The 13,093-nt window shown below is 37.3% G+C and overlaps 1 protein-coding gene across 3 annotated transcripts in view; it reads left to right on the top strand.

Moving 5' to 3' along the window:
* Positions 1-3,134: 3,134 nt before the first annotated feature.
* lrba (LPS-responsive vesicle trafficking, beach and anchor containing) overlaps positions 3,135-13,093 on the top strand; it is a 240,783-nt gene continuing 230,824 nt past the window's right edge. For 2 of the 3 annotated variants that reach the window (XM_026203765.1, XM_026203762.1), the window contains exon 1: positions 3,836-3,967. In XM_026203765.1, the coding sequence (XP_026059550.1) occupies positions 3,836-3,967 (132 nt within the window). Of the gene's footprint in view, positions 3,968-13,093 lie in introns of all 3 variants that reach the window. The other variant, XM_026203763.1, reaches the window with a different exon arrangement.

The following is a 13,093-nucleotide window of genomic DNA, read 5'->3' as shown; positions in this document are numbered from 1 at the left end:
GTGCCAGCAGGGATGGGGTTTAAGCAGAGTAAATGATTAGAGAAATCAGGAATATGCACCACCAGCGAGAAGTCTGTTGCTTTTACTGAAAGATCACATTATTACATTGTGATTAATAATTACAAGAAAAAAAAATAAACTTGTCTGAATCATCAATAAGATCTATAATGTGGATTAAAAAATATAAAGGGTAATTTTTTTATTCATTCACACTTATATGGATAGTGGAGTCATAATTTATTACATAATTATTTTCTCACTGCAATTACTCTACAGAACACACACACACACACACAAACATATATATGTTTTTGTGTGTGTGTGTGTGTGTGTGTGTGTTCTGTAGAGTATATATATATATATATATATATATATAAATATATATGTATACATATGTAAACACTGAGGTCCAAACAATTCCACTGGACTATATTGACTATTTCATTGTATGGACAAACAAGCAAATAAACAAACAAATAATTTTAGTTCCACAGAATAAGCAAAGTCATGGTTGGAATGACATGGGATTGAGCAAATGATGACAGAACTGTTAATTGAGTGAAAGGAACAAGAAAACATGTGGTCTCAGTATTTCAGACTATTTTATTGTCAGAGGGTGAACCAACACCTCCAGGGTAAGGCTCAAAGCAGCCAAATGTATTTAACATCATAAACGCGTATTTTATTCCCCACTTTCACTTTTTTTTAGGCAAGAACCAGACATGGGTGTCATCTAGGGTAAATACTTTTTAAATGGGACTGGATTTGGATTATCACAATTTAATATTAACGTCAGGAATGTATAATTATATAAGGTTTCCTTTCCACAATTATTCAAACAGCGAATAAATTATATATAGATAGTGACATTATCACTAACATTGATCTATCGCGAGTTTAAGCACTTAAAAAAAAAAAATTATAATCACTGAAGCAGTATAAACTGTGAAATTAATCTCTTACTTTGTAATACACCTGCGCTTTGCTGTTTATAGTTAGGGAATTCAGTTCACAAGAGTCCGGAATTCAGTCAGCGAAAGCGCATGCGCCCAACAAAACTGACGAGTTTCAGCGAGGACTCATCTGAACGCTTCTTCTGTTTTGCCATTGCATTTCTAAACTCAACAGAATTGTGTGTGATTGGTTAAAATGCACAACACTGTAAAAATGAAATGTGGCGCAACACGAGCATATCTTCAAGGTCCCCTTCTACGTGATCCCATGTTTTAAACCTTAGTTAGTGTGTAATGTTGTTGTTAGAGTTTAAATAATATCTGTAAAATTCTAAAGCTCAAAGTTCAATGCCAAGTGCAATATTTTATTTAACAGAATTTGCCTACAAAAAACGACCCGTTTGGATTACATCCCTCTAGTTCCTGCAGTAATGACGTCACTAAAACAGTTTTTTGACTAACCTCCGCCCACAGGAATACACAAAAAAGGGTGCGTGGTCTTGTTGTGCTCCGACGGAGAAGAGGAAGAGCTGTGTTTGTCGCCATGTCGTAGAAACGCTGTTATTTTCATCTCAGAGTTCAATCATCTTTGTTTGGCCTTCCCAGGAACGCTGTAGCTACTTAGAGATCAATGTATCAATTTATGTTTAATTCGGTTCCCGAAAAATTATAATCCACATGTAAAACTATGTGCAGCACATTTTGCTGAGGACAGCGAGCTTCCTCAATCTCAATCAGTTTAATGCCGGATTCGCACAAAGATTATTCTTGAAAAATGGAGCAGTTCCCTCTTTGTCTGGAGAAGGCGTTGTTTATGGACCACAGTAAGTGTATTTTATTATTTAAGTTGGTGCGTTTAACAGTTTCTGTAACTTATTACACAAAGGACAATGCTGTTTAGCTTCGTTAACTAAATGTTAGGGCTGTGCAAAAAATTCAAATGCGATTTTTATGTGCATCTCTTCATTAAAAACGCTCCTGTGACTATAAATACATCTCCAGCACGTGAGTTCAGATCAGTATTGCCAGGTTTTCAAAACAAATCCCACCCACTTGCTTCTCAAAACTAGTCAAAAACTAGCCCAATCGCGTTTCCAGGAGGGCAGCGCACGCTAAGCTGGTGTCGAATCACAACACAGGAACCGCTGGCCCAATCAGAACTTGTCACGTATTTCTGAAGGAGGGACTTTATAGAACAAGGAAGACTTCAGCCTGTTTTTATGACAGTGAAAACACTGTATACAGATAGGTGAATTGTGTGAAAAACACTGTTTTTTTTACACGCGAAACATGAACACATGTTACTGTATACACAATCAAAGCTTCAAAAAAGCACAAGAAACAGGACCTTTAATTGACGACTCTGTATATTCATATTTACTTTGTTAGCAACAGATGTAATAGATTATATTTGTTTGTGCAGGGACATTTTTTGTCCAACTAAGTGGACAGGGGAAGGGGACACACTCCAACATGGACAATCTACATATGTTTACTTTATATTTACAGTAAATTATGCATTTGGCAGATACTTTTTTTTTTCCAAAGCATGATATCACTCTGCATTGAACTCTACACATAATAATAATAATAATAATTATTATTATTTTAATAATAATTTAATTGGTGCTACAGGAATCCAGCTGTATTTATGTACAGCTCCAGGTTCTCTGTTCTTCCAGAAGTTATTCCACTCTTGACATGTTCTTTTCATGGTTAGATCTTTTTTATTTGTAAATAGTTTGACAGGCCACTGAAGTGCAGAAAACAAAAGAAAATACATAGGGTTCTTATAACAAACAATGCACATTACAAATATAAATAGCACATGTATGTTGATAACACAATATTTAAATTATAGTTTGATACAACAATGATATAAGCTATTATGTACGCAGTTTCGCGGGGCCCATCTAGAACGAGATTTCTACCGAGGGTCCTCTCCTGGAACGCTTTCTTAGAGCCAAACGCTTAACACGCCTCTGCTTTGATATTAATAAGTTTGCAATCTTAGTGCAAAGCAAGTTTCTAATGAATGCCATCAGACTTTTATTATGTCTCTATATATGTGACAAGTGCAAAACAATCCTCTCTTTTGCACTTTCGTAAACCAGCACAACAGAGCGTCCCTGACACAGGATCTCCAGTATGAAGTGTCACTCTTTCCTAACAGGTTAGCACTTGACACACCTGAGCCCCCCTTCTCTCCTCTCTCGGCGCACTGCGCATGCGCTGCTCTCTCTCACGCAGCTCCACTGTCATGGCGGAGACGGAGCTCAGTAGGAGCTGATTCAGGAAGAGATGTCGCTGTAAAGTGGGTTACCACTGAAACTTCACTCCAACAGTTTCCACAGGGACCAGGAGGATTGTGTTCTCTTTGGAGGGACCCCTGAGAGCCAATGCCGGACGTTCCTTGCCTTAGGTTTTGTAGTTGTTTGCGTCTTGTTCTTATCGGCGTGTCTACCTGCGCGGAATCTCTTCAGCACCGCTGTTTCCTGTTTGACACTCGCCAACACTTCAGTGACACTGTTGTTTAGATATTTCTTTCCTTTGTCAAACCGGCGGAGATTGACAAGTGTTGTGTTTCTTATTTGGGCTCAGTACAGCGCGATTTCGTCCTCCTTTGGACAAGTTTATAGCTGTTTTTCCTCTCTACAGTAGAACAATTTTTGTCAGTCAGGTGTAGTGTCATCAACTGACACTTCCCGCCGGGAGCGCGAGAAACCAACGGATAAACTGGCCGTGAATGGAGACCAGGACCTGTTCTTCACCTCTGTCAACTTAACGAGGGCGAGATTTACCATACATCCCCCCCCCCATAGTTTAACTCTGCTGTAGGGTAAAACAGGTGTCACACCTGTTCCCCCTCACCTGACTCCGTCATGGCGAGCGCAGGGGACAGCGCTGTCGGGATCCCCGTCCGAGGAATCCGCATGAAGTTCGCCGTGCTGGCGGGGCTCCTGGAGGCTGGTGAAGTCTCCAATCGGGACACTGTGGAGACGATCTTCAATCTGGTAAGCTGATTAAAGCCTTTAAATAGAGATTTAAAAACACCGTGGCTGGACAAGACCAAACGTTTAGACTCTAGCTGTTACTCTAATTAAGCTTTTAGGTTACAGTTGTATGGCAGAAAGTGGAGCAGCGCTGCTTAATGGTTAAAAGTCTGCTGTTTTGGCTGCAATCCCATAAGGTTAAAGTATGTAGTTGCCCCCACTGTGTCCTTGATCAAGACACTAATGTCAGCTGACTGAACCTCTAATAGGTGGCATGTAAGTCAACGTGGATGGAAGCAGCTGTAAAATAAATTGATGTGACAGTAAAGAAAGTCAATGCACACTTACAGAAAAAATGTATTATTAGGGTACAGCAGCTTGTCACAGGGGTATGATCACAGCTTTGCTGAAAACCCAGTTGCACACGATCTTCCACATGCCTTTTGCCTTTTGATTGATAGACCATTCTTTTTAGCAAGTAAAACGTATTTTAGTACCATTTTAAAAACATCCCCTTTCAAGTAATCATGGTGCATACAATAACTGTACATAGCTGGACTGAAGCCATGTTGGTTTGTATGTTTTGCCCTCCACAATAAAAACAACACCCCTTTGATCATAAAACTTAGCATTAAAAGATCATTTTACTTCATACATTTTATTCATAGAAATATCATGACAACTTATATTTATATGCATTTAAGCATTGTCGAGTATGTTATGAGTATGTAAAAATCTCAGTTATAGATATTACAAGCTTTCTGAATTTCATTTACATCTTTGTGCACCAAATTGCGTGTTTTTGGGCCTTTGAATAATATTGCTTTTTTTTCTCTCTCGTCTAGTTCCATATTCTCACTGTACTATCTATAAACCACAGAAGTCTAATACATCAAATTTGATACATAACATAAAACATGTATGCAAAAGTGTTTTCTTTTTGTCTATACAGTTCAGTAGTCAAGTCAGTTAACAGTTGCATTTCAAAAAACAATTTTTTCATATGTATAAAATGTCATCCTTTACAGGGATAGAGGAACATCTTTGTACCTTATTTACCCCTGAAAGCTTCATAGTAGTACCTTGAAGGTACATATTACCACTAATATGTTCCTTTTAGGGATAGATAAGGTACAAGGTCAGAAAGTACTGCCTCAGTGACAAGCCGTGGTACCCCTAAAGGTGTAATTACTGCACATCTTGTCTGACCGTGTGGCTATTTAAGCACCTGTTTTATAGCATGGATTTTATACAGCCAGTATAAAGTTAGATTTTTTTATACAGTATTCTTAAGCAAACGGATGGGTAAAACTGTGTTATACTGTGCATTTGGAAAAGCATTTATTAAGGGGCTCTGTTTTCTGCTGCATTAATCTATGCTGTGTTTCTGGTTATGTGTTGGGGGTTTAAAGGTTGACCAACCTGTTTCTAAGTGCACTGCTTGTTTTAGATCATTTTCTCCCTGCTCCTGTCATTGCACAGTTCTTATGTGAAGCTATTATCCATTAATCCATTATGAAAGATTACAGGGTTTGAGGAAGAAGCCTGGTTTGATTATTCAGCAGTGACCTAATGTTCACCCTCCTTGAAATGATGTCAGTGCTCTGTCAGCTTTAAACTCATCTTGCAGTCTCCATTGAGTATGTATGGTACAAAATCAAATGTAGTGAGCAGAATGTCTCGCGTAGCTCTTATTGGCAGTCAGCACAGCTCCATGATGTAATAACAGCTCTTTTCTGTTGACCAGCCCTGTTCAGAATCGAGAAAGTCAGTAGCACTTTCTGGAAATTGCACTCTTTTTTTCCTCCTCCCACATCAAGCGTGTTGAAAGCCCCTGTTATACATTAGCTGAGTTTCAAGCATGAGTGAGGGGTCTGTATGTGACCCACATTGTAGCTGAAACTGATTGTGAGAGATTTGCTTTGTAGGTCGTGTATGTAATGACAGTAGTGTTGTGAAGTGACATTGAAGAATGAATGAATGAGAGGAAGAAGGAAGTCAGAAGCATGCTGCAACAATGCACTCTACGCTGTTGCTGATGTAACACAGCCGAGAGGCAGAAGACATGCTAGATATCATAGGTGACATGTAGCCTACATGCAGTTATGTTGCTCAGATCTTGCCTCTAATATAGGGCTTTATAATTGAATGCAGTGCACTTAAAAAAAAATAAATAAAAAAAACAAAAAAAAACTGACCCTTTCAAGTACCAAAACCCTGAACTTGCACATTAATATAATAGTCAAATGTTCAACAAAATTAGTAAAATAAAGTTCTTTGTTACGTTGCATATGGTTTTAGTCATGTTTAGTCATATTTCCACATTTGGGATTTAAAACGGGAAGGTGCAGTAAGAATTCTGGAAGAGGTACGATCCTCTGCCTCTGTCATGGTTTTGCTTTCTCATGCCGGTTTTAAACATGCAGAACGATCGTTGTGTGACGTCATCAAAGCACCACGAGAGCACTGCTCTGCATGCTTTCCAATCGCTTTTGTGGTAATTTGATGTCATGTGTTGATCGTCTGCACGGTGCTGCTCCAAGTTGAACACCTCTATACATTTCCCCCTCTTTTCGAATTAAAAAGCGCTAACTTCTCCCCACCACCTCTTAGGAAAAGTAAAATCATTAAATATAAATCGATTGTGAGGTAAACCAATCTACTTTAAATCATTGTAAAAAAAGCCCTATAGGTGAATTGATTTTTTCTCCATCACCAAAAAACAATGCAGCGATCACATTGGTGCCTCATACCGACATAACCACACATTTTTTGCTAATTTGACATCGCAGCTTGTTCATTATCAAAATACAGTTAAAGAAACATAAAAAGTTAAACTGCTCAAATTAAATAGTCTTTAGTAGTACAGTCTGTGCTGTTCAGTATGACCAGTGCCTCAGAGATCATTCCAGACTATCTACATGTTTTTTTTCAACGCTGTACTTTATTATTATTATTATTATTATTGGCAAAGAAAACGTTTAAAAAAGTAATGTTTCCAACTGTTATGTTTTCTGCTCAGACTGTTTTCACAGAGGAACGCAGGAACAGAAATGTTCAAATACGGATTCTGCTCTGAGTGAACTAATCTTTTTCCAACAATAGTTGTTTTTTAAAATCGGTATTGGCCAAAAAAAATCCTATCAGTGCATCCTTAATAATGACACTTTAAAGGGGTAATATCTTGAGCCAACACATATTATTTAATTATTTTGCAGATAACTTCGTTTTTCAAAACTTGACAGACACTTGAAAACTTGATCATAAACAGAACGATGAAATAAAATGATCTATGCAGCTTTTTGATGTCACAGTTGTGTGGAGAGTAATGTAACTGCAAGTAAGGCCTGAGGTTTATGCGCTGAAGTTTATTTTTTAACAAGGTCTGATCCCTTCACTCTGATCTTGATAGCACATCTGTCACAACTTGTCTGACAGTTTATAAAGTATGTGGGAGTTAAAAACTGTATTTGACATCACAGAATATTGACATATTTGTGTGAGAGCACCTTAGGGCATCACTCCGTGCTGATGCTCATTTCACATGTAAAGGGGGATTTTTTTTTTAAAGCTGCAGCAACACGTGCTGTTAAGATCAGAGTGAAGGGATTAGACCTTGTTAAAAGGAGTCAATGTTGTAACCCGAAGGTTGCAGGTTTGAGTCTCAGTGCCAGCAGGAGTTGTAGGTGGGGGAGAGTGAATGAACCGCGCTCTATTCCTCCCTCAGTACCCATGGCTGAAGTGCCCTTGAGCAAGGCACTAAACCCCCAATTGCTCCCCAGGCGCTGGAGCAAAATGGCTGCCCACTGCTCCGTGTGTGTGTTTACTACTCACAGTGTGTGTGTGTGTTCCCTACTCACTACTGTGTGTGTGCACTTGGATGGGTTAAATGCAGAGCATCAATTCTGATTATGGGTTACCATACTTGGCAATTATCACGACTTTCTTTTTTTTCTTTTCACAAAATGTACATGTCAATGTGTGTAAGAATAAGAGAGAGGGTGCAAACAAATATGATATTAGAAAAATGCATAATATGACCTGTTTAAGATGTTAAACAAGATGTATGTTCCTCTGTCGACCAAACAAAACTATGTCTTTTTGTTTCATCTCCATAATGGGTTGTGCCGGCTAGTGTTGGCAGAATAACGACCGCGATACCATTCGGTATTGAAATTTTTTTTAAAACATCAATTTCCCACTTTCAGCACTCACGTGTGTTTCTGTGTGAGAACTTGGTGAAGAGCATGAAGTGATAAGCATTGAAGCCAATCACAGATATATCTGTTGAGCACATGGAAACAATGACCAATCAGCGCTGAAGAATCTGTTTAAGAATCTGCCATCAAATCTTAGTGGGACATGGATGTTTTTTTCCAGTACCAAATGGTATCGCGGTCGGTACTTCTGACAACACTAGTGCAAGCTTAGTTCGATTTGCTGTTTGAGATGTCCAGCACATAGATAGAAGCACAGTGAACTACAGCATTACTTACAACTCAGAGATAGATACGTCATGCTCTCAGAGTGCACCCATTTAGTGTTAGTCACTATGAAGAATTTCAAGGGATTAAGAAGGATTTTGGCAAGAGAAGGCCAAGCGTGTTGTTCTGATTGATGAAATCATGCAGTAGTGCAATAGGTGATTATGAATAAACTAACACTGTCCTCAAACTCTAGTATAAGGGAGAAGTAGCATTTAATGTATGAGTGATGTGATGAGTTGTGGTCATTTCACAATTCAGTAAAACAGTAACCATTCAGTTTTTTTGTGTGTTACTGGTACTTTTTCATCATGTACATGTCACAGTGCACTATAGAGCGCAACAGACAAGTTTTGGAAATAAAAACTCATTCATTTTCTCTACTGGGAAATGTTTTAACTTTTGAAGTAAACCTTTGAAGACCGACCTGTTGTGAGCTCCAAGGTTGTTAATAGATTGTATATGATTTTGTTGAACCTATTTGTTTGCATGCATTCAACTTGTTTGTTAAAATAATTGTTTAATAGTAGAATTTGAAAAGCTACATTAGCCACCACGATGCTGTACAGAAAAGTCCACCAATCAGAAAGCAAACCATGCCAAAAGAGATATTTAGCTTTGCCCATTCCATGAAGCACAACAAATGATGTAATGAAAGTGGTAGTATATAAATGCATATGCAGTGCAATTTGCAGTGCATTTGCTTCTTTATATACAACCAACAAATTTAAATTTGTATCTATACAATTTTAAATGTGATTAATGTCATTTGCAATGCTTCATGGGACTGTAGTTTTTTGTGTCATTAAGTACATAATCTCGTACCTTTGTATTTTTGTCCAATTTTATTTACTTTTTTGCTTCAAAAGTTTGTAATGTTGTGATTCTCCTATGTGGTTGGTTGGACTTCGCTACAGTAAAAATACTTCCGGAACCAAAAGTGGGCAGGCATTAATGCACTGTATCTGTCTTATTTGCTTTCTTTGCTGTTCATTTACAGTTGGTTGAGATTCAGATCAGAGATCACTGCCTGATTAATCTCCTTCAACAAAAAAAAAGTACAAAGCAAAGAGTGGCGCTCTTGTTTTGACAAAATCTCATTTGTAAATCTGCACGAGGTTTATTAAAGCATAACCGTGTCCTCCTCACCTCATTAAAGCCCACTTATTCTTGTTCAAACACACTGTAGAGTCTAGAAGCTCATTCAGACCACATCATCCTTTGTGCCTCCGTCAGGCTGTGCGGACTGGGGGTGGATTGGTAGCTCATCACTGTAAAAAAATTAAAGCCAGCACAAAAAAATAAATCTTAGTACTAATTTCCCCTAGTTTACTCAACTTTTTCAAAAGAGCAGTTATACTGACTGAAAAGAAGTTGTCAGTCATACAAAAAATGTTTAGCTGAGTTAACTTAAGATTGTTCGTTTTCTAGAGATGTACAACAATGCTATAACAAGCCTTTTTAAGTTGTAGCAGCTCAACATCTTTCGTCTGTAGAACTCAAATACCTAAAAAAAATGCTACTGGAAATTGGTACCAAGAATTAATGTTACAACTGAAAACTGCAATAACAGTGCCAAAGTCAAAGTCAAAAACTTTTAACTTGTTTCAAAAAATTGTCAAAAATTTTTCTTCAACAATCATTGTGAAAATCACACAGGTCACAGTTAAATGTGGCATGCACTGCCCATGTATCAGTTTATGTGGACCCCAAGTAGTTTTTAATGCACCTGGTACACCCAATACTTGGACCAGAATACCAGAATACCCTTGGACCAAAATACCAGAATTTGACTGGCGCCAGTGAGTTTCCAGCATCTACAGTGAATTAAGTGTGCTCAGGATCTGTATAAGGAAATACACAAATGCAAATTAATACACATACTTTACAACATTAGGCATCATACACTTACTTTCTCTGTAAATAGTCAAAGAAGAAACACTGGCCATCACTAAACAACTAAGGAAATTTTACGGGTGTTGATACAGACTGCTGAAATGTTGGTATCTTGACAACACACAGCCTTCTTATTTTGGATTGGATGGCTTCATTTGTCTGTTGCACCCTCTCTGGCTCATTTGTTTGCTTTATCTAAGAACAACACGTCCCTCTCTGTTTTCTAATGAATATTTTATCACTCCTCCATGGATTTGGTTACCTCAGCAGCATATAGATGCAGAAGCTTGTAACTTAAAACCACCTTCATCCAAATGTCGGGTGGTGTAGGAGTAGCGCTTTTAAGGTTTCTGTAATGCTGAGGCTCCTTTAATGGGACTTGGATTAATGGAGCTGGCCTCAGATCAGTCAGGCTGTCTTTCAAGGTTGTGGTTCTCCTAAATCGAGGTTGTTATGTTGTTTTCACTTCTAAGGTCCATATGGAGGGAATCTCACAATTTATTTACTTATTTTTCTTTGTCATACATGGGTTTTATAGATGGAAATGATTTTTTATTTGGTGGAGTATCAGTAATAAAATGAGGTTCTGTTATGTGGGGTGTCAGCTTTAAATATAAACATCAGATATGTTCCCTTACACCACATACATGTATATCAACTTCACTCTTCTGCAAAATCTTTTTCTGTCTGTGTTTCCAACTTTCAGGTGTATAAAACATTTTTTGATGGGTTGGCTGACTGAACATTTATTCACATATATGCCATATTTGACCCTGGACCACAAAACCTGTCATCATAGTTATGTGTGTAACAAGATAATGCATACACATTGCAAATATAGCAGATAGCATCTTCTGGTACACAGATTATCATGGCATCAGTGATCAGGTTCACTAAATGCACCCACACAAACCAAACTGCATCTTTGGTTTTTAAACTGTGTCACAAACTATTTCAATGATCCAAGCGGTTTTAGTGTTTTTTTAAGGAGGCTGCCTACACTCACCTCAACACTGAAAAAAAGTTGTTAGGAGTAAAGAGTGAACTAAAGCTCTATAAAAGCATGCCAGGAGTGCTGTGAACAGAGACTGAATAGGATGGTGGGTTGTCTGTTGCCTTTGAGGTGGATGGAGGTGTCTGCTTTCTGCTTGCCTTTCCAGTCTCTTCTATTATATGGCAAGTGGTTGATCAGATACTGTAGTCTTGGAGCTTCAGCGTCATTGTGTACTGACAAACACACATAGCCCTGAGGATTGAGTGTCTATCAACTGCTTGTGTTTTCTGTTTTCTGCTTGACTAAAGGATGCTTGTATATGTGACAGTGTGTGTGTGTGTCTGTGTCTTATTTGCACTTGACAAACAATTATTAGCTTTTTTCTACTGTAAACCTGCTTCTTTATACTGCATACACTTTACTGTGTACAATTGTTAACCTAATAGAACAAATGTTGCCTGTGGCAAAGTAAAAAAAAAACAAAAAACCCAAGAATAATATTCTGCTAGATTGATCTAAAGTAGCTTTACTTAGTAAGGTGTTACACCCAACACTGCCCGTGGGTACTAAAAATTCTTAAAGGGGTTATTGGATGCGACCCAGTGTTTTTTTTTTTTTTCATGTACTAAAATCTTTACCCCTTTCTCAAATTGAGCCGATCTCAGATGCCTGTCTTTGTGATGTCATATGAACAGGCTCCTCCCAAAATAGTTGTATTGACAGTAGTGCAGCTCTGTTTCAGTTTCAGCACAGACTGACTGGCGTCTTACCTTAGGGTACTTTTAGGGATGTTCATTTCGGTAATTTTTCCTAAACGACAGCTGATGCTCATTAACCGATTATTAACCATTAACAGACAAGATTATTTTAACTTAGAATTTAATTAAATTAGAAAGGATAAGTGTCTGTGACCCTTTAGAAATACTAACATTTGTTTCCCGGGGATTAGTTTAACATGTGCAAAAAGCAGCCAACAACAGAACATGAGGATTCACGTTTATCATATCACATCACGCATCTGCAGCACTTTTGAGAGTGGAGAAAAACATAATAAAGCTAGGCTCTATATATATATATATATATTATTTTTTTTTTTTTAATTTATTATTATTTTTTTATTATATATATATATATATATATATATATATATATATATATATATATTTGTATTATTTTACAAAAGCATAAAGATTGTTTTTTTTATTGTGAATGTACACAAATAAAGGCAAACGGTTTACAATTCCGATAATCAGTTTGACTAAAAGGAGTAGACTAGTTGCTTCTACTGGGGAAATGTGCATGCTTGACAATGCAGCCTGTTTATTATCATGAGAAAATACAGTCAGTCAAACATAAAAAAAATAAAAAATAATTACATTTTGATTTTGTGTCGAATGAGAGACCCAACATTGGTTTCAGTTTCGTTTTAGCCTAGATTAATTTGTTTTGGCTTGTGGTTTATATAGCTATAACTTCATATATTTCTAATTCTTGTTCTTTTTTATATATTGTTAACTGAAAGGATTGTTGTGGAGTGAGGGGAACTAAAATAGCCTGGCTATGTTTACAGTGTTTATTATAATGTTTGTAAACATTTTTCGCGTCGACATTACCCTATTTCTGAATGAAATAATAGAACGCAACTTTTTTTCCTCTCTCTCTAAGCACACACACACATATATGTGGCATATGCCGCATATTTTAACCATGCAGCAAACCTTTTTAAATATTTAGATACATTTGTGAAAATAAATAAAGAAATGACTTTTTTAA

Source organism: Carassius auratus, chromosome 26, assembly GCF_003368295.1.
Source record: "Carassius auratus strain Wakin chromosome 26, ASM336829v1, whole genome shotgun sequence".
Taxonomy (NCBI): domain Eukaryota; kingdom Metazoa; phylum Chordata; class Actinopteri; order Cypriniformes; family Cyprinidae; genus Carassius; species Carassius auratus.
This window is presented reverse-complemented; position numbering and strand designations above follow the sequence as displayed.